The 24,587-nt window shown below is 35.1% G+C and overlaps 1 protein-coding gene across 1 annotated transcript in view; it reads right to left on the bottom strand.

Annotated features, from left to right (window-relative positions):
* Positions 1 to 21,724: 21,724 nt before the first annotated feature.
* LOC121318344 (chemokine-like protein TAFA-5) overlaps positions 21,725 to 24,587 on the bottom strand; it is a 117,540-nt gene continuing 114,677 nt past the window's right edge. Inside the window, exon 4 of the mRNA XM_041254901.1 lies at positions 21,725 to 22,646. Coding sequence (XP_041110835.1) covers positions 22,641 to 22,646 — 6 coding nt within the window. The 3' untranslated portion in view covers positions 21,725 to 22,640. The remainder of the gene's footprint in view (positions 22,647 to 24,587) is intronic.

Raw genomic sequence — 24,587 nt, 5'->3', positions numbered from 1 at the left:
GGACAGCCCTACAGTCACTGTGTCATGTGTCACCTCATCCTAAATGTAGTGCCCTTTATCTTATTTAGCAGAGCATAAATTTATTAAGTAGCACAGATATTTATTTTGAAAAAGAAAATACCTTTATTGCCAAGATATCCCCAGTTCAGCAAGTTAATGAACATGTTCTATCATCTTTCTCTGCACATCAACTTGAGAGGAAATATAAGTGAGTTATAAGGCATTTCTTTATAAATATTTATATGGACAATAGCAAGCAATCTTTATATATATATATATATATATATATATATATATATATATATATATATATATATATATATATATATATATATATATCTAAATTATAGGGGTGAATCCTGCAGTGACGTCAATATTAGAGGTGAGCAGAAAATATTTTTATAAAAGGACTACCAATTTACAGAAACAATCAAGTGTGCGCCGCCGGCGCCCCCGTCCTGTGTAAAGTATATATCCCTAGCTTCCTGAACTACCAATAACAATTAGCTACAATTTAACTTTCAGATTTAAAAATGATGACATGATGGCAAAAACTGCAAATTACTGGAACAGAAACTGTGCAGCAAAAAGAGGTCACTCCCTCATTATACTGGTGAGAGAGTGAGATATTAAAGGAGATTTTATCACCTGCTGGAGTCAGACTCTTTAGCCTTAATGTAAAATACTTTAAATGCAGCACCATGTACAGTTTACAGATTTGACTTGTATAATTCAACTTCAGAAATACTGATTTCAACCTTGCTTTTTACGTTAATATAGAAGAAATGTAATGCTGAGCAATGTATAGCAGCAGTGTGTTTATTTTATGAGATGCACCACATTTATTTTGTTTTATTGCTATATTTTATATAAGAGAATCAGTTATTTTTGTTTTTGTAATATGAACCTTATGGGTTTTGCTTAGGGGACTCACTCTAAAAGTAGAGGTGTTTACTTTACTGCCTTACATTGACAGGATGTTACTTCCTTTTTCCTGTTTGGTTGATCAGAGAGATCTGAGATGGCGATGTGAGAGAATGCTGAACTGTTGCAAGAGGCGGTAATTGTACAAGAATAAAAAGCCTATTTCTGGTTAAATAAAACCCATTTCTCTAATCAATGTCTGCATCAGAGTCTTTAATAAATACTCATTACATTAAGCTGTATTTTTTTGTTAAAATCTAGTTCAGTTTTGCTCTTAAAAAAAAAAAAAAAAACTACTACATTTTGTGTCTCATGCCTGATCAAACATGAGCAACTGTGTATTCTGTGTGTGTTTATCTCATAATGTTTGTATAAGTACTGAGTTTCTAAAACCTCTGGTTTTAGAAAATGACCTGGGTAGTTGACAATAATCCAGACTGGCAACAAGTTATTGGCAGTTAGACTATAGGCTGCCAGTGAGTCACTGTGCTTAAACTTATTCAAGTGAAATCTCTAAATTTAAAATCCTATTATTAACTGCCTAAAACATACAGTGTGTCCTCAACAATTCTACACTCATGTGGCTATCTCTATCCAACTCCCAGTGAGTGGAGCCTAATCTCCCAAAGAAATATACCATGTGCGTTTTGTTTGCATGGCATATCATGGGGTGCCAAACAGGCACTATATCAACTTTATATATATATATTATATATATATATATATATATATATATATATATGTGTATGTGTGTGTGTGTGTGTGTGTGTGTGTGTGTGTGTGTGTGTGTGTGTGTGTTGGATTGATATTTGATATATATACATCAACGTTTGATATATGGATTGATATCTGATATACATCAATGTTTGATATATATGGATTAACGTTTTTTATATATACTACCTTAAATCTGAAATTACTGCGCACATAAACAATATAATAATTCTAATACATGGTAAAATCAATATAATGCAAGTGTTCATTTTTGTGCTTCATTTGCCTTTTGATCTTTCCGCGATTCTTCGTGCTCAGGCACGTCATTCCATGTTCCACATTAAAATCAGTCCCGCTTGCCAACAGCGTGTCCTGCAAATGCATGTTTGCGATCGGCTGCAGTCCTGTTGTCCGTGCGAAGAGGACCCATAACTGAAAAACCTGGGCTGGCTGTCATGTGAGAGAATGTTCATAGAAGTGGCAACCCCCACCCAAAGTTGTCTACTTTATTGTTATAATAGATTCGTTTAATGTCTTTTTTTTTTGTTTTAGCAATAATTCATCTGATAAAAAAGCGAATATTTTAGCAACCTGTAAAACTATCAAACTAACAAATAAATGAAACATTGCTTTTTTATTGGTTAAGAATTAGTTCAGTTAAAATACAGAATAGTAAATAATTTTGGGTCAACATTATTCCTATGTTCATTTGGCTTGCCAATCAAATAGTTTGGGAAACATAGGTCCAGTACATTAACATACTGTGAAATGATAAGGCAATCGATTTCCTGTGATAAAAAAAAAAAAAAAAAAATGCTGAGAGGCTAGTTGAAGAAATTACAAGAAGAATTAATGCATGAGTTCTAGACAGATTATTATCTGATATTGAATTCCAGACCGTCCATTATTAATTAAACCAAGCAGGTTAAGAAGAAAGAATCCCTGTGTGATATGCTGATATCCCCAGTAAAAGCATATGCTTTGAAGATCGGACAACTTTAAGATCCCATGTTCTAGCTGTGGTTTTACAGCCCTCGTAACAAATTCTCCTGTGTCAAAAAGTAAAATTCAGTACTTGTGGGAAAATTTGATGCATGTATGTGGTTCAACAGAGAAACACGACCCACTTATCCCTGAACTTACACTACCGTGATTAAATTATGCTGTTCTGAAAAAAAAAAAAAAAATGATTTTTGGGGTCAATAATAATGAATGGTAGTAGATCTAAATACTTGAATACTATAGTAACCCTTGTGGTGTTTTCTAACAGGAGTGAGATATTAACCACCTTACTCCTCTATTAAGATAATTAAAGACAAAAACTGTATTTACTTTTAATAAGGTGAGGTTTGTAAATTGCTGGGTGACAGCATAACAGATCTGACCCTAAGTTGTTAAAAAAAAGACCCCAAGGTTAGTTATCTAATCAACCTGGCTGTTGACACAGGCTGTAAAAATGACCCCTATTGTTACATGTGGTCTGGGTAAAGTGATATATTGCTTTTTCAAGTACAGCAAAGACAGTGTTGATTGCCATGGGTTTCTGCAGAATGAAAAGCATTACCACAGACTGGCATTATTGAAAGAACAGCTTCCCAAATAATTTTTCAATAAAATACAATTTTTATTTAACATACATTTGTGTTGCTTCTCATTTGAATTCAATTTGTTTTTTCCTTACTAATACCTAACAGAAATGCATTCAAAGTAAGCTATACTAATTTTAAAAAGCTCACTTTTTGGCTGTGTCATGTGACATCATCATCATAATGGGTAAAAGGGTATCAGCATGCCTCAAGCTATACGACATGTTATTTAGCTTTAAAACTATAGAGCTGGAACTACTGAGCCACCACTATACTCATATTGTACACTTTAATAGGAGTTAAAAAAAAGGGTTAACCATTTAAAAAAAAAAATAAATGTGTGGAGAAAAAAAATATCCTTGGTGTTGAGAACGCCTCAGTGAAACAAACAATAATTGTCTATGACATTTAACATCATCGTTAAACAAAAGTGCATGCCATAAACTGAATATAGACCTTTGCAATATATATTTTACAAAGCACTTTGCAGCTGCTTTTCTGTGTCTTCAGAATGTTAAAAACCATTAACTTTATTAAATGTCTCTTTCCCCAAACAGAAAAGAATACCCAAGCCTGCAGCATTCTTTGTAGGAGGTTATTTCAAATAAATAGGACCCTAGTGACTTAATAATTTATCAGGCAGTTGCCGGTAACTTCATTAAAATTTTCTCTATGGGAACATAAGATACTCTGCTGCTGAATGCAAGGACTATTGGACATTGTTAAGTGGATGAAAACGATAGGATTATATGAAAGCATTTCCAACAATTTATTCCTGACTGCTTTAATCATTCCTGTGCTGTCCAATGAGTAGCAGGAGATCATACATATAAAACAGAAATATATTGTAGGGCCCTATTCAAAGCTCTAATTCATAAGTTTTTTGTAATTGTATTTACTTTTTTTTTTTTTAATGAAATAAAGCAACAACATTATATAAATATATCCCCAGTATCACATATAATTCATTAAATATGTACTTGCAATGAGATTGCACAAGGATCAGTTCCAATAAACACACGTTACACAAGTTCCCATTGACAGCAAAGCACAGCAGTCTGCCAGCAAATGAAAGTCCAAAGCACCTGTCATATAATAGCTATAACTAGAGGACGCATCAAGAGTACTTGCAGACAACCTGCTCTCAGGCTTGTTTTAAAAATAATTTACCCACCCCCTCAGAAGAATGCTATTTCCTTAGTCAATCTGTAGTTATATGTATTTTACCAATGTGTAATTAGTCTGCATTTTGAATGTTAGGGTAAAATGTTCTTAACCCTTTGAGTAGTGAGTTTTAGAATGTTTTGATGGGCCCACTGGAGTGAGGTGTTTTTTATTTTTTTTTTTTTAATTTTTCATAATTTTTTACATTTATACTCCTCACATCGACACATTTGTTAGTAGGCCTATTAGCAACTTATTATACAACGAAAATATATAAACAACTATTTCTTACAGTAAATAAACAAAACTAATAAATATTAATCAGTATTTTGTCATAGCGAAAGGTTTTGACAAAAATAACAGGTAATCAATAAACAACCATCAGGATCAACAACACGTCCCGAAAAAAAACGAGAGAGAGAGAGAGAGAGAGAGAGAGAGAGAGAGAGAGAGAGAGAGAGAGAGAGAGAGGTATACATCACATCTGGGTAAAAATGTGGTGAGGGTGAAGGCAGTGAGAGAAACATAGGTCAGTGATCCTTGTCACGTTGTCTGAGCTTGGCCCACTCGATGTTGAAGGTAAATATTCTTCACTGATATTTTCATTAACATCTGATTCAGTAGTAGAATTTAAATCAGAATCGGAATTGAATATAATTTCTAGTACTTTCCCACAGAGCATTTCTCGCCGTTTTCCAGACATTGTTGATATTTTGTGACTGCGTTGTGTGTAATTCTGTAAATATCTGGCAGATGGCGCAAGAGACCACTATAAGGTGTTAGAGATACCTAGAGTTGCTATATCAAATTGTCAACAGGTTTTGTAGACTCGTAATTCAAGTTCAAAGTTCAAGTTCAAAGCTCAAAATGTGCAGAACTTACCGGTACTTTCGTACTCCCTGGGGACCATTAATTCAATGACGTACCGGTACATTCGTACTACTCAAAGGGTTAATGTATCTTTTTAGATTAAAAATAAACTGCAATATGTGATTAATGAAGCAATAGTGCCCCTTGATGAAGGCTCTACTATGTGGTAGTTGACCGTGACTGTACTTATGTGTCCCGAGCCATAGGCGAGGGCGCTAATGAAAGAGAAGACCAGCTTCCACATGAGTCTTCATCGAGAGGGCAGTATCGCTATTAGAAAATAAATTATTTTCTTTAAGAAAAACCTTTAAAACCTTGAACTCGTATGATTCGTTGGGTACCCTTCCACTGAGAAAGGTTTTAGGAAAAAAGTCCCAAAAATGTTCATAACAGATCATATGCATACTTACTTTTTTACTTGTTAGAGCTGCTAATAGTTCATTTGGACAGTGGAAAATATCTGAATAGAGTAATATTATGGAACTGTCCATGGCTCAATTTGTTGTTGGAAGATGCTGACAGGCTGTGATTGACTGACTCATCAGTTGCGGGTATTGGATTGGTTTCTTTAGTTGGTTCAAAGTATTGATTGGCTACTTTTGGTGAATAATACAATCAATATGGACCAATTGTGTCTTTGTTTAACATTTGCTGTCCAATAGATGTCAACATGTAAAAAAGCCAGGACTTGCACAGATTGATTTTTTTAAATTGGATTCACAGTTTATGCTGTGACGTTCCAGCGGGTATCTACTGTCTATTAGAAAACAACTCAGTACCATCAGCCAATAAGTTTCCAGCTCTAGCGGGCTCTAATAGAAGGTAGATGCCCACTGGAATGTGTCAGCACCAACTGTTAATCAAATTTAAAATCAATCCATATGTATACCGGCTTTTTTAAAATGCTGCCATACAACCTACTTGGTATACCTACTAACCACTGAGACAAAGCATGCCATTTAATGGCTACCATCAATGAAAAAGCCCATCTCACCAAAAGATAGTAGGTACACTGAGACAGAGAAAAAATGAATCTTGGTTATAAATCTCCCGACCTGTGAGGGCGCTGTGTAAAGGGAACAGAATGCCCTGGACTGGATGGTCTGACAATTCCAGGGAAAGGTGGAAGTCAGCCATCTAGAATGGGGGCAGAGCTATGGTACATCAAGTCATCGCCCCAGAAGGAAGAGATGTGGCAACTGCGGATTGGAGTAGAAACGGTTGCACTTGATAACCAAGGGGACATGACTGATGGTGTAAAAGGGGACATGGCTAGTTGTGGTTGCGAGCGAACCACTAAAAGGAGAAGTAAGAATGTTTAGTGTTTGTTTTGTCATATCTAATTGTAATGTATCGGGTCGAGAGGTTAGTGTAGGGTGCAGCACACAAACAAGTAAGTCGTAACTTTTCTGTTTCTCAAACAAAAAGTAAATATTTATTGAGGCCTCAAGTATTTTGAGAAAATAGTAATAATAAGCAAACAAATAATTCCAAAAACAAAAGAAAACTATTTGCAACAAGCATTATTAATTAAACAAAACAATAAAGAAAATGTACAAAAAAAAAAAAAAAAAAACATTTACAAAAATCACTAATTTAATTTGGTTTAACAGACTCACACCACTCAACTACTTCTATGGCTCTTATCCCCTACAGCTCTCCTCCATAACTGAGGAACACCAGGTATATATATATATATATATATATATATATATATATATATATATATATATATATATATATATATATATATATGGGAGTGATCCTCGACTAGCCCTCCCCAGAACTAAACCAAAGCTATAAACATTAAATAAATGCATTCATTTATATACAGGACCCCTATTAAACCTATATAAACCTGAAACAAATGTACGATCTACATTTCTTTTAACTATTATTAAAATTCATAATATCAATTAAAGCCCTTTCACACAGTGTAAAACATTTACATGCAAACTGCCCCATTGCCTACAATGAGCACTTCCTTGCTATACAGCAAGATCCAGCTGCGCGCATGTGCGCGAATACCCCTAAACATGGAACACAGAGGCCGAGAAGAGGTACACGCCTCACGATCAGAGGCTTGCCTCAGGGTAGTCGCGAAGTGATCGTGTGACCACATGATGCACTGGCTAAGCCCTGCCCGGAAGACTGGGATACAGATGGGCGAGGCTGTTGTCACCAAACAGTTTTGCCATGTGGTCAGTGCCGAAACCCAGGAATATTTGATTTACATCTTTTAGAGACAAGGTTGGGAAATGATATCCTAATTATTTCTTACAATGGTAGTGTAAATCAGACTCTTGTCCTGAGGGAACCATTTAAGACCACAATATGTATTTTACTTATGCCCTAAACAGCAATCAGATTTTTTTTTTCCTCAGATATAAGCTAAATTGAATGTGTAGTCCTAAAAAGTAGAAGCTAGTATCCTAAAAAGTTAAAGGTTGCAGGAGTTCTTTAATACCTGGTAAGCATAATATGTATATGACTGATAATAATATGAAAAACAAAGAAAGCTGCTATCAGAACTGGTAAAGAAACAGTTTCCTTGTTAATTAGATAATTATGAGCAAACTTTCCACTTGTACATTTTGTTTTCATCTGGCATGAAAATTAACGATCAATGCATACAATTATAGTATGTAATTCTATGAGAAAACAGTGGCTGAACAATATCAGCCCTGAATAAAGTCATTAACTAAATATCTTCTAGTAGTAACATGATATATCTAAGTATTTTATTTTATTGTATTTATTTTTATGGTGTTTGGTCTAGGACATACAACTAGTTTTGCAGATGCTGATTACCCCTTGTGTTGGATTACCTAAAGTTAATCAAGAAAGTCCAGGAGTACTAATAGGGGTCTGTGATACCAGCTGTAAGGGTCTAGACCTCAAGGCTCGCAATATTAAACATGCAATTCTGATATGTATATAAATCTGAATAAATGATACGAACAAAACTAAGCTGCCATCAGCTTAAAACACATCTGCTCCCTGACAACTGTAATTCCAGGAAAGAAGTTCCTATCTTACTATAAAATTAGGGTTTATTATGTTAATATAACAATGTTCAAACCTAGAAATGGAAATGGTGCATTTAATATTCCTATCTTAAATAATAGAAATTTGCACTATAAAACAAGCAGAAGCTTTGACAACTTATAGAAATTTGTGAAGCCAATTGTTGGAGTTTTCTGGAAATGTTGTTGATTATAATACTTTGTTGTTTCTATGTACAGCTGAGCCAAGCAATTTAATTTGACATTTTAGGATAGCACAACAAAGAGACTATAATTGTTGTGCATTTGTACTTCTAATTGTACCTTGTTTGCATTGTAAATCAGTATTTACCTTTTGAAAATAGTTTAGCAATTATATCAAGTGTTCTTCAAATGACATGTGAAGACCTGTTGGCTCCCATTGGCTCCCATTTTATTTATTTATTTAATTTATTACATTTATATAGCACTTTTTGTACCAAAGTATCACAAAGCACTGTACATAACAAAAAGCACAATACATTAAAATAAGTTCCCACACATTTTATCTGCCACCAATAAAAACATATTCAAATAACAGATTTTTAAAAAAAAAGAAATAATTTACATAAAACCCACTAAGATAAAAATGTAATTTCTATAAAAGTATGTTTTCAGTCTCTACAGATATTGTAACTGTCCCAGCTTCCCTGATGAACGAAGGCACAGCTTTCCATAGTTTAGGAGCTCTAAAAGAAAAAGCCCTACCTCCCGTGTTAGTTTTATTGACCCTAGGAATAACCAGCAGCCCCGCTCCTGTGATCTAAGAGTGCGATTTGGAAGATACGCAGTCAGTAGCTCTTGCAAGTAGCTAGGTGTTAATCCATGCAGGGATATCAGAGAGGAGTGCATTACAGTAATCAATTATTGATGAAACAAAAGCATGCATTAGTCTCTCAGTGTTGGATAAGGAAATAATTTGTGAAAGTATGACTATGTTACTCAAATATTAAAAAGATACTTTAGTAACTTCCATAACGTGAGTCTCAAATGATAAATAAGGATCAAAGATGCCCCCAACATTTTTCATTTCAAAATTAAGTTTTGATAAGAGACTGCTAGAGTCAACTCCTGCAATCCCACATGATTCCGAGTGCCCACAATCATAACTTCCATTTTATCTGAATTCAACATTTAAAAATTCTGAGACATCCAGCACTTTGATATCTGCAAGGCAAGCAGCAAGTAATACTCCAGCAGAAGTATTTCCTGGCTTCAAAGACAGGTACAGCTGGGTGTCATCCGCATAGCAGTGGAAGCTCACTCCATGTCTTCGGATAATGTCACCCAATGGTAGCATATATATTGGAAATAGCAAAGGACCTAGAATAGAGCCCTGTGGAACACCGCAGTCAACTTCAGTCAATGTTGATTTCTCTTCCCCAATTGAGACAAATTGATACCTATCGGATAGATAAGACTGAAACCAGGATAAAACACGGCCAGACAGTTCCACTGTGAATTTGAGCCGATTCAATAAGATTTAAAAGAATAAGGGTGGTCTACAGTGTCAAAGGTAGCACTTAGATCTAGGAGAATTAAAACTGATGGAAAGCCCATTTACAACTCTGACAAGGGCTGTCTCTGCTATGTGCAGCACAAAATCCAGACTGGAATTTCTCAAATACAGCATTAAGGGTTAAAAAATGTTGTACTTGTTTTGCAACAACTGTATCTAGGAATGATAGATTAGTTACTATAGTTACTAAGGACTTAAGGTCCAAATAGTGTTTCTTAAGTATAGGCTTTAATACAGCTACCTTAAGAGCTGAGGGAACTGTACCGGAGGAGAGTGAACCAATTATAATTTTTTAAATGTGGGTATTAACAACACCAACAGAATAGTTTAATAGTTTTGTGGGGATGGGATCAAGAGAGCAAGTAGTAGATCTCATATACTGGATCAACGCTGTCAGCTCTTGTAGAGTATTAGATAGAAAAAACCTCCATAGTAGCCTTAAAAGCTCTCATTGGCAATATTGTACTACAATCGTCCTTAATAGAAGGTATTTGTGGAATTTGATTTCTGACTACAAAAGGTTTAGAAGTGGGTAGTTTTTCGAGATTTACGATTATACTGTAAATTTACAGTATAATCGTAAATCTCGAAAAACTACTCACTTCTAAATCTTTTGTAGTCATTTTTGTATTACTTTAGTATAAATACATGTTAATTTGGATTCATGTGTTGTTTTTTTCTGACTTTATGTGAACGAAAAGGCACAAATTCGCCCATTTTCTCACTGGAAATAGTGATATTTTGAAATTTACCTGTCCTGGTCACAAAAGCAAAGTTTGTGGGGAATAATAGCCATTTTCTATACTTTTGAGGCATAAGCAATTAGGAAATAACACTTACTACCCAGGAACAAAAATTGTGTTACATAGTGTAATTACAATATGAACAGGTAATGTACTATTCAATGTTAATGTTAACATCTCAAAAGATGACAATATCATGTTCAATTCTATGGTCACTGAGGAAAACAGTAGCACGTCTACCTAACAGCCCCCGTAGAGCAAGCTTTATGGAAAAGCAATAGTTATGTGGTGAAGTCTCAATCAGGGAAACATTGTCGTGTTGTAATCCTGAATAAAATCATTAATTAACAGAGTCTTATTAGACAGAGACCAGACATTAAGTAAGCCAAGATGTAGATTGGTCCAATCTAGTGCAAGCGTTTGAGCAGGCATAATAGTAATTTGACTAAGAACACATGCCTCTGTGATTTCTCCGTGGGTAGCAGGGATGATTGGATACTTTAACCTCAATTTTACATATCTCTTAAGATCCGCCCCCACCCCCCCAATACCTAGTTTAAATATTTTGTAATTTTGTTTTCAATTTTAGCGGCTAGTTTGCTTGTCCCTGATTTATTAAGGTGAAGTCCATCTTTCTTATAAAATCTATTTTTTCTCTAAAAGAAATCCCACTTATTTATAAAGCCTAAACCTTCTTGCACACACTAATCTGCCAGCCATGTATTTAAGGTCCTATTTCTGCTGAAAATGTCACCCCCACAACCAATAACAAGTAATAGACCTGACAAAATAATTCTGCATCCTAACTTTTTCAGTTGCCTCACCAACTCCTCCTCAGTCACTGCCGACGGTTCTCCTTGCTTCCCCTCAGGCAATGGCTCCTTCCCCATTGACAGCTCCTGTTCTGTCACTGGTGGCAGCCCATCCATGCAGGCAACGGCTCCACCTGCTCTGGCACTGTAGACAGCGGGACCTTTATGGGCTTCCAGTTCTGGAGCAGTAGGTCTAATTCAGTGGGCTCCGGTTTCGGAACATCTCCTGCCTCCATCTCCTGGTGTCTTCCCACTGCCATGCAGCATTTTTCTCCAATCTTTTTATTAGTTCCTGTACACTTTCCATTTTATTTATTTATTTATTCAAAATCCTAGCTGGGTTCGTAGGGCTAGTACCGCTGCCACCATATGTGAAAGAGCCTTGCGGCTCGAGTTCGTTTCGCCCTTTTAAAGTACAGACCCAGACACAGAAATGGAGGTTTTAAGCATTAGTACACTAATTTAATAAGAAAATAAACAAAACAGAAAACAAAAACCTATACGAATACTAACTACCACAGACAGGCACATACGGTAATAAGTTTGGTGTTGTCTTGCTAATGACCCCATCGCAATGCAGTCAATTGTCTTTACCCGAAGCCTATCTGAAGAAGAAGATCCGATGCCAGAAGATCCGACCATCTCTTCATATCAAAACGAGACTACTTTGAATTACTGGTCTGAGTTTTCATCTCTTCATGTAAAAGTCACGTAAAAGTTTGAATTATTCTCGTATTCTCGAGGGAGCCCCGAATGTGTCAAACTATGGTACGGTACTGGAAATAATAATAATAATAAAAAAAAAAAAACATTAATGCGGCAATAAATACTTGCAGGCCTGTGCTTTTAATTCTATTTATTTATTTATTTATTTATTAATATTGTATGAAACTAAAGATGATTCTGTATGAAGAGAAATGAAAGTTAGCTTACTTTAAGAAAGGAACGTACTGTACTTTATTTAGCATATGTTCAACTTTAAAAATGGAATTATAATTCTTAAGTCAAACTATTAAAAAAACAACTGTGTACTATTTACCAATAGACCATGTTTATTTAGTTTTCATCCCTTCACGTAAAAGTGAGAAATTCTAAATAATAATAAGTACATTTTTAAAAAGTTAATGCTGTAGCCTAAATACATTACTGACCTGTGTTTTTTAACCAAATTATGAAGCCATTCAATTTAATAATGCATGTATTTTATTTCCAAAGTAGCCTAGTTTTACACATGTAGGGCTACCCTGGAGATTAATTTAAACTAGTCTTACTTTAACTTGAAGGCATGATCAGATTTTCTTCAGATTGGCTTGAGGTAAAGTGAGTTGGGTTATTCGCAAGACAACCCCAAGATTTCAGATTTCTAAAAACTGTAATTAACCCCAAGGCGATGGGGTTGGGGTCCTAACATGAACAATATCAAACCAAGCAGATACAGATACATTGACAATTTACAAAAACAAGCAAACAAAAAGGAGGGGATTTTTTAAAGCTGTATTAACGGAAAAAAATGGAAAATGAATTTATTGTCCTACATACAATATTTAAGGTTCACGTGTATGATTTATTTCTTTCACAAAAATGTGACAAAATGCTAATACTTTGAATGCTAATACTTTTTGGGTCTCATCATTTGAACATTGAGTGTTGTCTTTTCTCGTTGCTGGAAAAAGTCTGAGAGGACATGTTATCTCTGTAGTCTGTTGCAGTTTTGCTGGTCTACCTTACCGATTATGAGGACGGTGAAATGTGTGGTATATGTAAGACTATACAGCTATGGCCAAAAGTTTAGCATCACCCTATAGAATGAACTAATTTTGTTTCATAAAGTCGAATGAAATTTGATTAATAATGTTAACATTGAATTACAACTACCGCTTTGTAGTTTTTCATATACTTAACGAAACACTGGAAAAAAAAAAGAGATAAATACCTAACATGAAATACTGTACTACTATTATAGCTTCCAGTAGATGTTCGTGATTGTAGTTTGTTTAATTACATGATGTTAAATTAAAGCTCTAAATTATGTTTAAGTAGTTTTTTTTATTTTTTAAATTACTTGTCTCAATCCTAAAGTTCTAGGTGATGCAAAACTTTTGGTCATAGCTACAGTATATATTAAGAACAGATGTAACTTTAGTGAAACCAGGAAATGCTAATTCTTTACTTGTTGATAGTGCATAATAATAAATTATTCTTTCTTTCTGTGATTTCAAGAATTGTTCATCCAATCAGGCCCATGTTTAAGACAGTCAGCAACATAAAAATTGACTGTCCATCAAATGCTATGTATATAGTTCTTTTTTTTTTACAGTACCACTAACTGGATTAATGCAGTGATAAGGCAGCAAATTAATTCAAGAATACAAGCAATAGCATGGAAACTAATTTACATTTGATAAGCATACATTACCATCCAGTGCAAAGGCAATGCTAATGGGAAAAGATTAGCTGACCATCTGCCCAACTTTTTGAAGACATAATGAAAATGAGCATTAAAAAGAAATACCATTTTGGTGTGGTTTCAAAGCAAGGATCTTAAGACATGTACTCGGTTAATACGTCTGATAATTTCATCTTTATTCCACAAAAGCAAAAAAAAAAAAAACACAAAAGCAAAATGTTCTGACCCAGATAAACTGGTCTCTTAAATGTGCTCTGTATGTCTTACAGAGTAAGTAGCGGGATTCCGAAAAATTTAGTGTTACACTATAATGCCTATGACTTTTTACACTTATAACTTTAAAGTCTGTTTCAAAGCTCTTTTCAAAATGTCCGCTCTAGTGCGCTGATAGTGTAAGGATTATTGCCCACATTGTTAAACAGGTAACACAGCAATAATGATCCATGATGTGACATGGAACAGAAAAGCCAGAGCACTTATGGGTTTTTTTGGGGGTTTTTTTTTTTTTTTTTTTTTTTTTAATCGCTCTTCCTGCAGAGGATAGATCTCAAACCCCAGTACACTAGAGCGGATATTTTGAAAATAACTGAAACAGACAATGAAAAGAAAAATCACAGATACATTATTTAAACAGTTGTAGCATTATTTAAATGTGGGGATGTATATATTTTATCTTTTTATATTTTTCTATATTTTTTGGAACTCGCTACTTACTCTTTAACCAGTTTTAAAGAATTTTTTGCAGAATGTCTGAGTTTAAACTATATATATATATTCAATCCTGCACTCCTCCTTAATATATATATATATATAATCAGTCTGCACTTTTCTGAACAGTTAGACTAGGTACACAAATGTTTCTTGCATGCTTCACTGAACAAATCATTTAGAATGTTATTAACAGCTCTGCTTAACTTTTTGGACTGAAATACACATAACCACATTGCAACCATTCCACAGCACAATTGCCTGGTGTCTTGCTGTGACAGATTCATAAATTATAGTGAACTCCTTACATATACAGGTCAGTAATAGTTTTCATCAGATAAAAAAAAAAAAAAGGATTGATTGACACTTTGGTACCGTTAATGCATTTCAGGGAATCAGGTTTTTTTTTCAGTATAAAAATAACATGACCCAATTGTATTTTATACCTGCTGGTCAATGTACCTACAGTTGCATTGATACATGAGTATTACCATTGCATAACAAATGTACATGCTGGCTATTACAATATGAGTTAGAAAATGCCTATAGTGCACTTTTAAAGGATGTTTTTTAAGCATGTAATATAGATATATAAAAGTTACCCAACTTGCCAAGAAATACTTGTCGATCACTCTAGCCTATTGTTAGTTTTAAGTTTTTTGTCTTGTAAAACCCCTCATGCTTACAGTATGAAAAACCACCTGGATGATGTTTTTATAGCTCAGCATTTATCAACCTTAATCCTTTAATGATACTCTAAGGTGTAAACAATTGTATTATGCTGTTAAAGTAGGATTTGAAGCAACCAAGTTACCACCCAGAGTTTTAGAAAGCTTAACACCATATAATCATCTGGCAGCTTTGTAAGCAGGAAGAGTATTTCTCTGATTGGCCAACCCACTGCTGTATTCATGCATATTTCCCTCTGTATTCACTGTCCCCATTCCTAATATGAGCTGACAGAATGTAAATGAGTTTCTAAAGGAACTGGCAAAGGTGGTAATTTTTCTCATTTAATCGTTAGATGAGCTGCTTGTCTCCCAGCTGCTGAGATTTATTAGAATTTTGAACCTAAATTCCACATATCAAGACATGATTATGAACTGTGCCGAGCTTTTTTTTTTTTTCTTCATTGTGGTGTTGGTGAGGGTGGTTGCCAAACTTGAAACTCGCTGTATCACAGGTCTACTCAATACAAAAAAGCTCCTGGCAACCTCTCGAGCAGTCTTTGCTTTTCTCTGAAGTCTTTCTTTTGGCTCCGATTCAATAATTCTTCCCTATGCAGTGTGCCTGTGTAAAACAAAAAGAAGCATAACTATTCTAAAAGGGGGGTCATTACCCATGGTTCTTTATGCAAAGTCCCAGATAGGTTTTATTGTGGGCAAATAGTGGCCACATCTTTTACACTTTGTTCAATACTGGGGAATACTACCGTGCTCTAGACATCTGTAATATTTTAATGGGTTCTGGTCAACAAAGCCCTGTTTTGTTGAGCAACTTTGATCAGGCCCTGAACTTCAAGTTGTGGGATGTATCAGTGTTGTCTTTTTAATAAACATTCTGAAATTAAAAGAGTTAAAACACATTTGATTAGAGTTCTTGACTTTATTTAGTTTCATCAATGCACATGTCTGTAGGACACATGTTAGTTTGGTATTGTACTGCTGTGTTATTTATTTTCCTTGCCAAGTTTTGCCTTGCAAGATGGTGTGGTTTCCAGGTGTTGCTGTTATAACACTTTTCTATGCCTTTACTATGGTAATCTTTTATAAGGGAGCAGCCCAAATCACAGGACCCTTTAACAATGGACTAGATAGACCAGTTTCCACTTGAACAATGCGGCTGGTGCTACACATACAGTAGCGGACCGCAGCAGCAGGCCACTCTCATTTTTTGCTGGTGTATATGAAAATGTTTATGTTAATAAAGCACTGAGTTTTAATTATTATCATAATTAAAAGTAGATTTTCAAAACTGATTGTTTATAGTATGCAGGCAATAATGTTGACATTTGGCAATTTCATTTTTTCATACAGTATACTTAGAAACTGAAATAGATGTTTATTTGAAACATTGCATATTGCAATTCATTTATCAGCTTCAGCAGAAAACAGTCAAATACAACTTATTTTGGGTCCCTTGTCTTCTTCCACCACACGTCCAATTCCAGGATGATTCAAGATAGCACTGTATAGAATATCTATTAGCTACCATAATACACCAACTGATGGTCCTCTGATCAAATGTGAAATGACAGTTACATTGCAATCAAAGAAAAAGGAAAACCATCAGATTTTTGTAACAGGTAATATTGATCTGTTATTATTGAGCCAACACAATTTTCACACCCAAGTACTTTAAATGAGCTGCAAATCCCATACATTTTCATTCACTGTAAAAACCTTTGGGCAAAAACATGAATCACAATTCTTTGAACTTGATCTGCAAAAGGCATAATCAGCAGCTGGGGGCAAACTAACTACTTCAAGTACCTGTGCAGGCATCCCCTTATAAAAGTTTACCACGTGATTTTGCACAGTAATTTTGCAGTTTTCCGTGGCTTTTTCTATAGTTATACTAACCATATACCATGTATGCTTTACCACACCTCTCTGGGCTTTACAGTGGTTACCTATGATTTACCATTCTTTCACACTTTGGTATGCTTCTACTGTGGGAAACTTTTGTAAGGGTCTTAGCTTCTATACACAAGCACCTGATCCTTTTTTACAGGTAGTTAACACTAATATTGTTAATTTTGTACTGTATGATCAGTAGTGGTCAATAGTATCTGTAATGAGTGTTCTATCTTCAAACACAATCTGTTATACTATAGCCAAAAGTTCACAGATGTGAAAACAAAAGACATTTACCATTCTTTATTGCTATTAGTAATTGAAAACCATTGGGACCATAAAGTGCACCACCACAATAGTGAAATAGAAAAAAAATACACTGCTTTGAATCTTAATAAGCTTAACCAATAGTCAGTGTCTTTTTTGCCATTGTAGAAATTGCCTCCTGTAAACGAAGGCCATTGTGATTCGATTCAGCTGCATTAACAACCATTTATTGGGTTTAAAAAGCGTTGAAACAAGATGGGAATGTATTAGAATTAGTTTACCTCCTGCCAAGTAGCATCCTACATTGCATATGAAACAAGTTCAATTATTATGGGCCTTATTCTTGTTGTCATAATTCTCAATTAAAGTGCATTCTAAACTATTATTTTCTTCAATCCACTTGCATTTGGTGCTAAACCACTGAAAATTTGTTGGATTCAAATGATAGTTTAGTATGTTCTATAGGTCATGAGGTCTAACACAGTGTAACCTTTTATCTACTATCCAGCTGGGTTTTGGAAAGGACATTTTATAAATAAAATGAATCAAATTATTTTGCAAGATAAACTGGGGTGACTGTTGGTGAGTGCAGAATTTGTTTTTTATTACCCTCTATTCCATATGAATTATAAACACCTGATTATCAGCTAATTTATAATTCAATTTTTCTCTGCAAATTATTTCTGAGGCAGAAACCAGTACAGCTCCAAATCTCCAGGTCTTACATTGTTATTATGTCCCTGCCCAGCAATTTGCATTCACCTGATGCAGGTTTGCTGCAGCACCCCAACTTTTTAGCATCCAAAATTAAGGCACCTTCGAATGTATTTCCTGTGCCTTAGTGAGTGGAAGTATTAATGTAACTACTGTACACCTGTCAATTTACTGTATATTCCCTAGGAAAAAGTAATGTTAGACTTTTTCATTCCATCTGTGTTTTTTGCACCCATGTTTTATTATAATAATAATAATAATAATAATAATAATAATAATAATAATAATAATTTATGTCAAAAATGTGGAAGTGTGGCAGGTTGGTCCCTTGCACATGTATTAGGTTCACATGAAGTAGACAGTGCCAGTAACAAGCCATGTGTTACAAAATGAAATTCTAACTTGCAGTGATAGTGGCTTGTTAAACAGTAAGGATATTTACATTATCATGCTACTAAGGTCAGACCAGGTCTGGAAACTAAAGTCGTATTAAAAATTGCTTTGGTTCAGGGATTAGGCAGGTTTACATCCTAGGCTGGAGAATCCCAACTTTACCTAATACATATATATAAAAAGAAGGAAGGACTGACTATTCTCCAAAGTCATACCTGAGAATGGGTAAAAGCCAAATGAACATGGACCAGCACATTTCTCTCCAGACAGGGCACTTAATTAAAACATAATGACACATATCATATGTCAGTCAAATACTCCAATTGCCCCTATAATTATCAAAAATAATTATTATCACCTGGAATTATTTTGTAATATCAAAAAAAAAAAACCTATTACTGGATTCTTATGTCTTCAAAAATAAATAAATAAATAAATAAATACATAAACTTGTTGGACAAACCCAGACGGTACACTTTATCCAAAATTAACCACACATATTATATATCAATTTATTACTGTAATCACCCCGTCAACATAAAAAAACTATAATTTCTGAAATAATTATGGTTTTTCCGACAATCTTTTTTTTTATATTACAGGCAAGCCCGAACTGATTCTGCTTTTTTTTTTTACAATTTCATTTTGAAGCTCAGATTATTATTTTTGTTCTGTTCCAAACATAGTCAATTTTATTCGAGTAGCTCAGTAGCACAAATTCTGTTAGATGTGAAGTTGTCACACTTGACATTATGACCTGATTTCTTTCAGGTGCTTCTCCAGTGAGTCTCCCTTTGTACACTGCATATTCGATGCATAGCTGTATTTAGCATCACAGGTTGCCCATATTTTAATATCATACTTAGCTGGCTTGTTAGGAGTATGCTGCTTAAAGGGACAGGGTTCTCTGAAGAGGACAAGATGTTCATCCACTGTTTGGTGTTTCCAACGTTTGGTCCTGTGTTGTAAAGAAAAGGCACATTTTCTACCTAATTATCCCGCACTTACCTGACAGCAACTCATTTGTCTCTTTCATGTTGGTTGGGTCTGGTATGATGATTAAAGCTAATAATCAATCATGTAAAATGTTTCAAGTGACGTAGTGACTGGATGCATAGCCCTACCAGTTTTTGTATTCCACAAACTAGCAGTTGCTTCTCCTTTGGATTTGTACAATGTATGCATGCATATGATCATAATCATTCTCTTTCCACTTTGCACCAAGCACTTGCCCGCCCGAAGGGGAGGAACATTCCTGCCAACAGAAATGATTTGCTGTGGGGGGGGGGGGGGGGGGGGGGGGGGGGGGGGGGGGGGGGGGGGGGGGGGGGGGGGGGGGGGGGTTGGGGTGGGGGGAGTTTGATTTTCCACCTCTTCCCTTTGATGTTGAAGGAGAAACCATGGCAGTCAGTGTCGGCATCTTCAGACTCATCAGAGGATGATTCATGGTAATCAGGATCATCATTATCGTTTTCAGTTGCTGACATCTCTTCTTCCACTTCTAAAACATTTTTGTCTGATAGCCGCTTGCAACTAAAAAATGTTGAAAAAATCCAGACTGAAAACTATCAGAGAACTTGCAGAAAAAAGGAGCCTGTACTAACCTCTGCCTTGTAGACATTTGAATAAATATTGTTTATAATCATCTCTCAAGACTGATGAAGCCATTTTCATACATAATAATAATAATAATAATATAATAATAATAATAATAAAATACCAAGGTAAAGCATTGTATTTTCTTCATGCATATAAAGCTAAATAGATAAATACCTCAGGTCATATTGACCCAAGACACTATGTTTGTATATAAAATTGGTTCTAAAAAAATAAACATCTCAAAGTTCTTATGCTCTGTTTTTAAGTTTGTGGCCCCAACCTAGGGGAAGTAACATTTAAGGTCAATGGAAACCAGTGTCGGATAAAAAAGACCCAAAATGCAGGGTTTAAAAAAAATAAATGCAGATTTCTATAATTATAATTCCTGCTGATATATAAGCTATAGAGGCGAAGTAATCTTTTGGTGTTTTAAGATGATCAGATCCCTTTTAGTGCCTCGTCTGGGAACTTTTGTTATAGTTTGACTTTTACTGAATACCATCTCACATCTCTGAAATTTTTAACCTGTTTTGAGTTTAAATTCTTTATCGTGACTTGCTGCCATGGTTTGTGACTTGCTTTTACATGCATTATATTAGGAGACACTGCATACTTTCCTGACTTTAAATCTTTAAATTCTCTTAATTGTATACTCAGGTTTACATATACCTTTCATCTTTAGTCTGACATCCACTTGGCCCAAGCTTTCATGTCGCTTCTCCATAGATCCTGACTGGTCCTTATTTATCTGTGTAACTGGAACACTGCCATTAATCCCGATTCAGGATAATATAAACCCTGAGTGTGTTCTGTTTGCATGTGTATTTAGTTAAATATACGGTTTGAATACGGAAAGGGCTAATTCCCTTCCTATGACAAAACTCCAATATTGGTCTCTGCTGGGAGCCTCTTGCATATGTCAATCAAGATATGTTTACTCTAGACTGGATCTTGATTGTCATTGGGCTGCTCAAGCTGAAGAGCTGTATAAACGGGAGACAGAAAGGCTTTTCATGGCAATGAATGGAGGCAGGTTTCAGGATAGCAGCAAAGACCAACCTGCTTCAAGCAAGCTTCCAGCACCAGTTCTTGATGCAGAGGAGCTTGTTAGATTGTATAACAGTTGGGTGTCAGAAGATTCTGGGACCCAGAGCCATTGTCTAAGATTACTGTAACAGTCCTGAGCAAAGGCAGTTTTGAGTTGTGTTTGAAAAACATGCTGTTTTGAGTCTTGTGAAAGAAAAAAAGAAAAACATTCAATAACATTGTGCTGCTATGCATTCAAAATGTAACATTTTGTGTGTGGACTTCCTTTCTTTTTGCCTGTACTGCTGTGTGACCATCCTAGGTTAGACAAAAAAGTGTGATAACATATACAGTAGTACTAATAGAAATTGGCAGGTACATGTCTGTCCTGCACAAATGCCTGTTGTTGTAACAGGAACAATCTCAATTTGTGCTCATTCAGTTATTGCGACACTGCAGATTTCCACTCCCAGATTTCCCTGAAGGCATAAGATTGTAATCAATAATAACTGGCCAAGTATCAGATCAACACCTTTAAGAGCCATGGATGCCGTAAACCTTATTTGTAGTGTTATAGCAGGTGTTTTGCACCCGACCCCCATAATTAGTATTTGTATGTAGTAATTCAGAAATACATCACATTATGATGTTGGGAAAATTTAACAGAGATATGGTTTTATTTTACAGTAATTGTAGTAAATGAGGATACATTGCATTAATACATTTCTCAACACAACATAAAAATACAAATTCAATAAGCCAGTCTTGTTACACAGGGTGACAGCTTTTATTTTGGAACTCTGTAACTAATAGATTTAATATAAGCAGCCTGTTAAAGATGTTAAATGAACCACAAAGGCCAAATGACAGAGACAAAAATCTTTTCTTGAAAAAGTGCAAAGATTTCAGGTCTGGGCTCTCTCTTTTTGCCTTTGCCATGTGTGGGACTCTATAGCGTAACCTTCAACTCAACAATGGCTGTCAACCAACCAAGCCCTGTAACTATTAATATAGTCAAATACAAACCCTTCTACATAGCTCCCTCACACGAGGAAACAGCTGTAACAAAATAGCTTTCTTTTAGGAATAATAGCTTCACACCATTGAATTGGTAAGAAAAAAAGAAAAATATGTCTTTGCAGGTAACTTTGTAAAGCTGTCCTAAGTCATAATTGAAGATTGGTGTGTTGGTTGTTAAGAACTATATAATGGGTTGGCAGATTCAAAAAGCATCAAGGTGGTATGCTGTTAGTCTTTTTCTTCATTCAAATTACATAACAGTATGCATTTTCCAAGGCTTTTCTTACATTTTTAGCTTTTTAGTTTCTCAAACCACGTGTGGACTGCAATGAGAATTCTATTGGATTCTGTGTCAGATGTTGCAGTAGTAGCTGGAGAAGTTGTGATCCTTCTTGCTCAGGTACTGTAATAGTAAGTGCCTGAGTTAGGTGGAAGAAGAAAGTCTAGTCCAAACAAAGATGGAGAATCCTCACAATCAGCATTGCCAACTGAATAGTATAAATGGCATGGGTCACATGACCCTAGTGTGCCAAACTGGCATTTTGAAATCCATGTTACACCTAGAAAACAAAAAGAGAAGAATACACATATATAAATAACTAAATAGACATCCATATATATATTTAAAGTTACAACAATTTGCAATTTTGTGATTTATTTGAAAGCATTAGTAATGATTATTGTATACAAAGTCAATTTATTAATTCATGAGTAATCTAAAGACATTTTTACTTCACTAGTGAAAGTTGCTAAATTGTTGATTAAGCTGAAACAATTATTGAGAGCTGCAGTGTACGAAAGGTTCTGCTTCTGCAGTATCAGCACCGGTGTAGTGACGATGGTTATGGTAATGGAATAGTTTTATTTTTAATTCACACAGTAGCCTATAATTGAACTAGAATGCTAGACGTGAGAAGAACCAAATGTAGTAAATATTACAGCTGTTGGAAATGTCTGACACATTTGCTAGGCACAGCAAAATGCTTTCTACTTGTGTATTCTACAAAGCCATCCATACAATTCTGCCTTGTGTCTAACCAAAAACAGAGCATACAGACACAGGCAAAGATCCAATGTAACGGCTACACAAGATATTTAATTGACTTAGATATTTTGCTAATATGCAGGTTGACGTTATTTTTTAGAAATTTGGAAAAAAAAAATTAAACTGTGGCCCAATTTTGATGAACACTAAAAAAAAATGGAAGGCAACGTGCAAACTCAAGAGCGCTAGCGTTGTTTTATGCCTTCTCTCCTGTGCTGTGAATTTGACAGGCTGGGCGCTGTCTCAGGTAGCACTGACCAATCCACAGAAGGTGGGACGCAGAAAGGAATAGCAAATTAAGAGAAGCCTACTTCCCCTTTAAAGTGAATTATTTCTTACAGAGTGTATTTTCAATTTTCAATGTTTTTAATAATAATAATAATAATAATAGATGGTACCAGTTTCAAGATGGTCAATGCTGGACACAGGTATATACAAATAAAACAGAGGGGGTACCTTACTGGAAATATATTGTAGTAAATTGATATTTTAGATTCAATACATGCAACTATTATAATAGTATAAATATAAATAGTAGCTACTCTTGATAGTGGTTGCTCTTTGAAAAAGACTTGCTTGGTGCAGGTTTGTTTACTATAGATCAAAAAAACAAACCTTTGTCTCGCCTTCAAAATTGGTGAAAATCAGGGTTAGAAAGTAACAAAGTAGAAATATTTTATTACACTACTTAAGCATTTGTTTTCGGGATCTATACTTTACTTAAGTACTTTATTTTTGGGATACTTGTACTTTTACTCAAGTATGTTCGTTTAGAAAATATTATACTTTTTAATCCACTACCATTTTCCAGAAGCATCTCCTTACTCGTTCTTTCAGCACAGTGACTCGTGCGCTGGCTAGGATTCTGATTGGGTAAAGCAGAGCTGCATACGCAGTGTCTGCTTGCTTTGGTGATGACATGGTATGTTGATGTCCAACCAGAGACCTTGCTGATTGTTAAAATAACCAATCAACAAACACAACATTTAGCTGTGGAGGATGCATTAGTAGTTTAGAAGAGTAACAGAAATCTACAAGCAGTTTCAAAACTGGATTTCACATTTTTAACATTTGATCCTAGAATTGTTTCATGAATTGTGTTTTATTTATGGAAAAAAAGGTTGTGACTAAAATTTAAATTCCTGATTTTTTATTTAAATGAAGCATTTGTGCCCGAAGGAGTGAGCTTAATCGTGTGATAATGTTTGCTTTGTGCAGTTACCTGCCCGAGCAGAAGGTGAGAAGGATCCTGAGGGCTCAAATGCTATTAGAATATGGATATGTTAAATACAATTTAAAAATTGCGTTTTTTAAATTGTTTTATCCTGATTTTCCTGAAGAACCAGTGTTTGTTGCTAAGCGTTTACCTCAGTATTCCATGAGTAATGTGGTTTTCTCAGAAAACATCCATAGTCTGTTCAGGCTCTTTGGTTTAATCCATGTGATGGACCCTGTA

This window comes from Polyodon spathula, chromosome 7 (genome assembly GCF_017654505.1).
Source record: "Polyodon spathula isolate WHYD16114869_AA chromosome 7, ASM1765450v1, whole genome shotgun sequence".
In the NCBI taxonomy this organism is placed as follows: Eukaryota; Metazoa; Chordata; class Actinopteri; order Acipenseriformes; family Polyodontidae; genus Polyodon; species Polyodon spathula.
The sequence above is the reverse complement of the archived record's forward strand: the minus strand, read 5'-3'. Positions and strand labels throughout refer to the sequence as shown.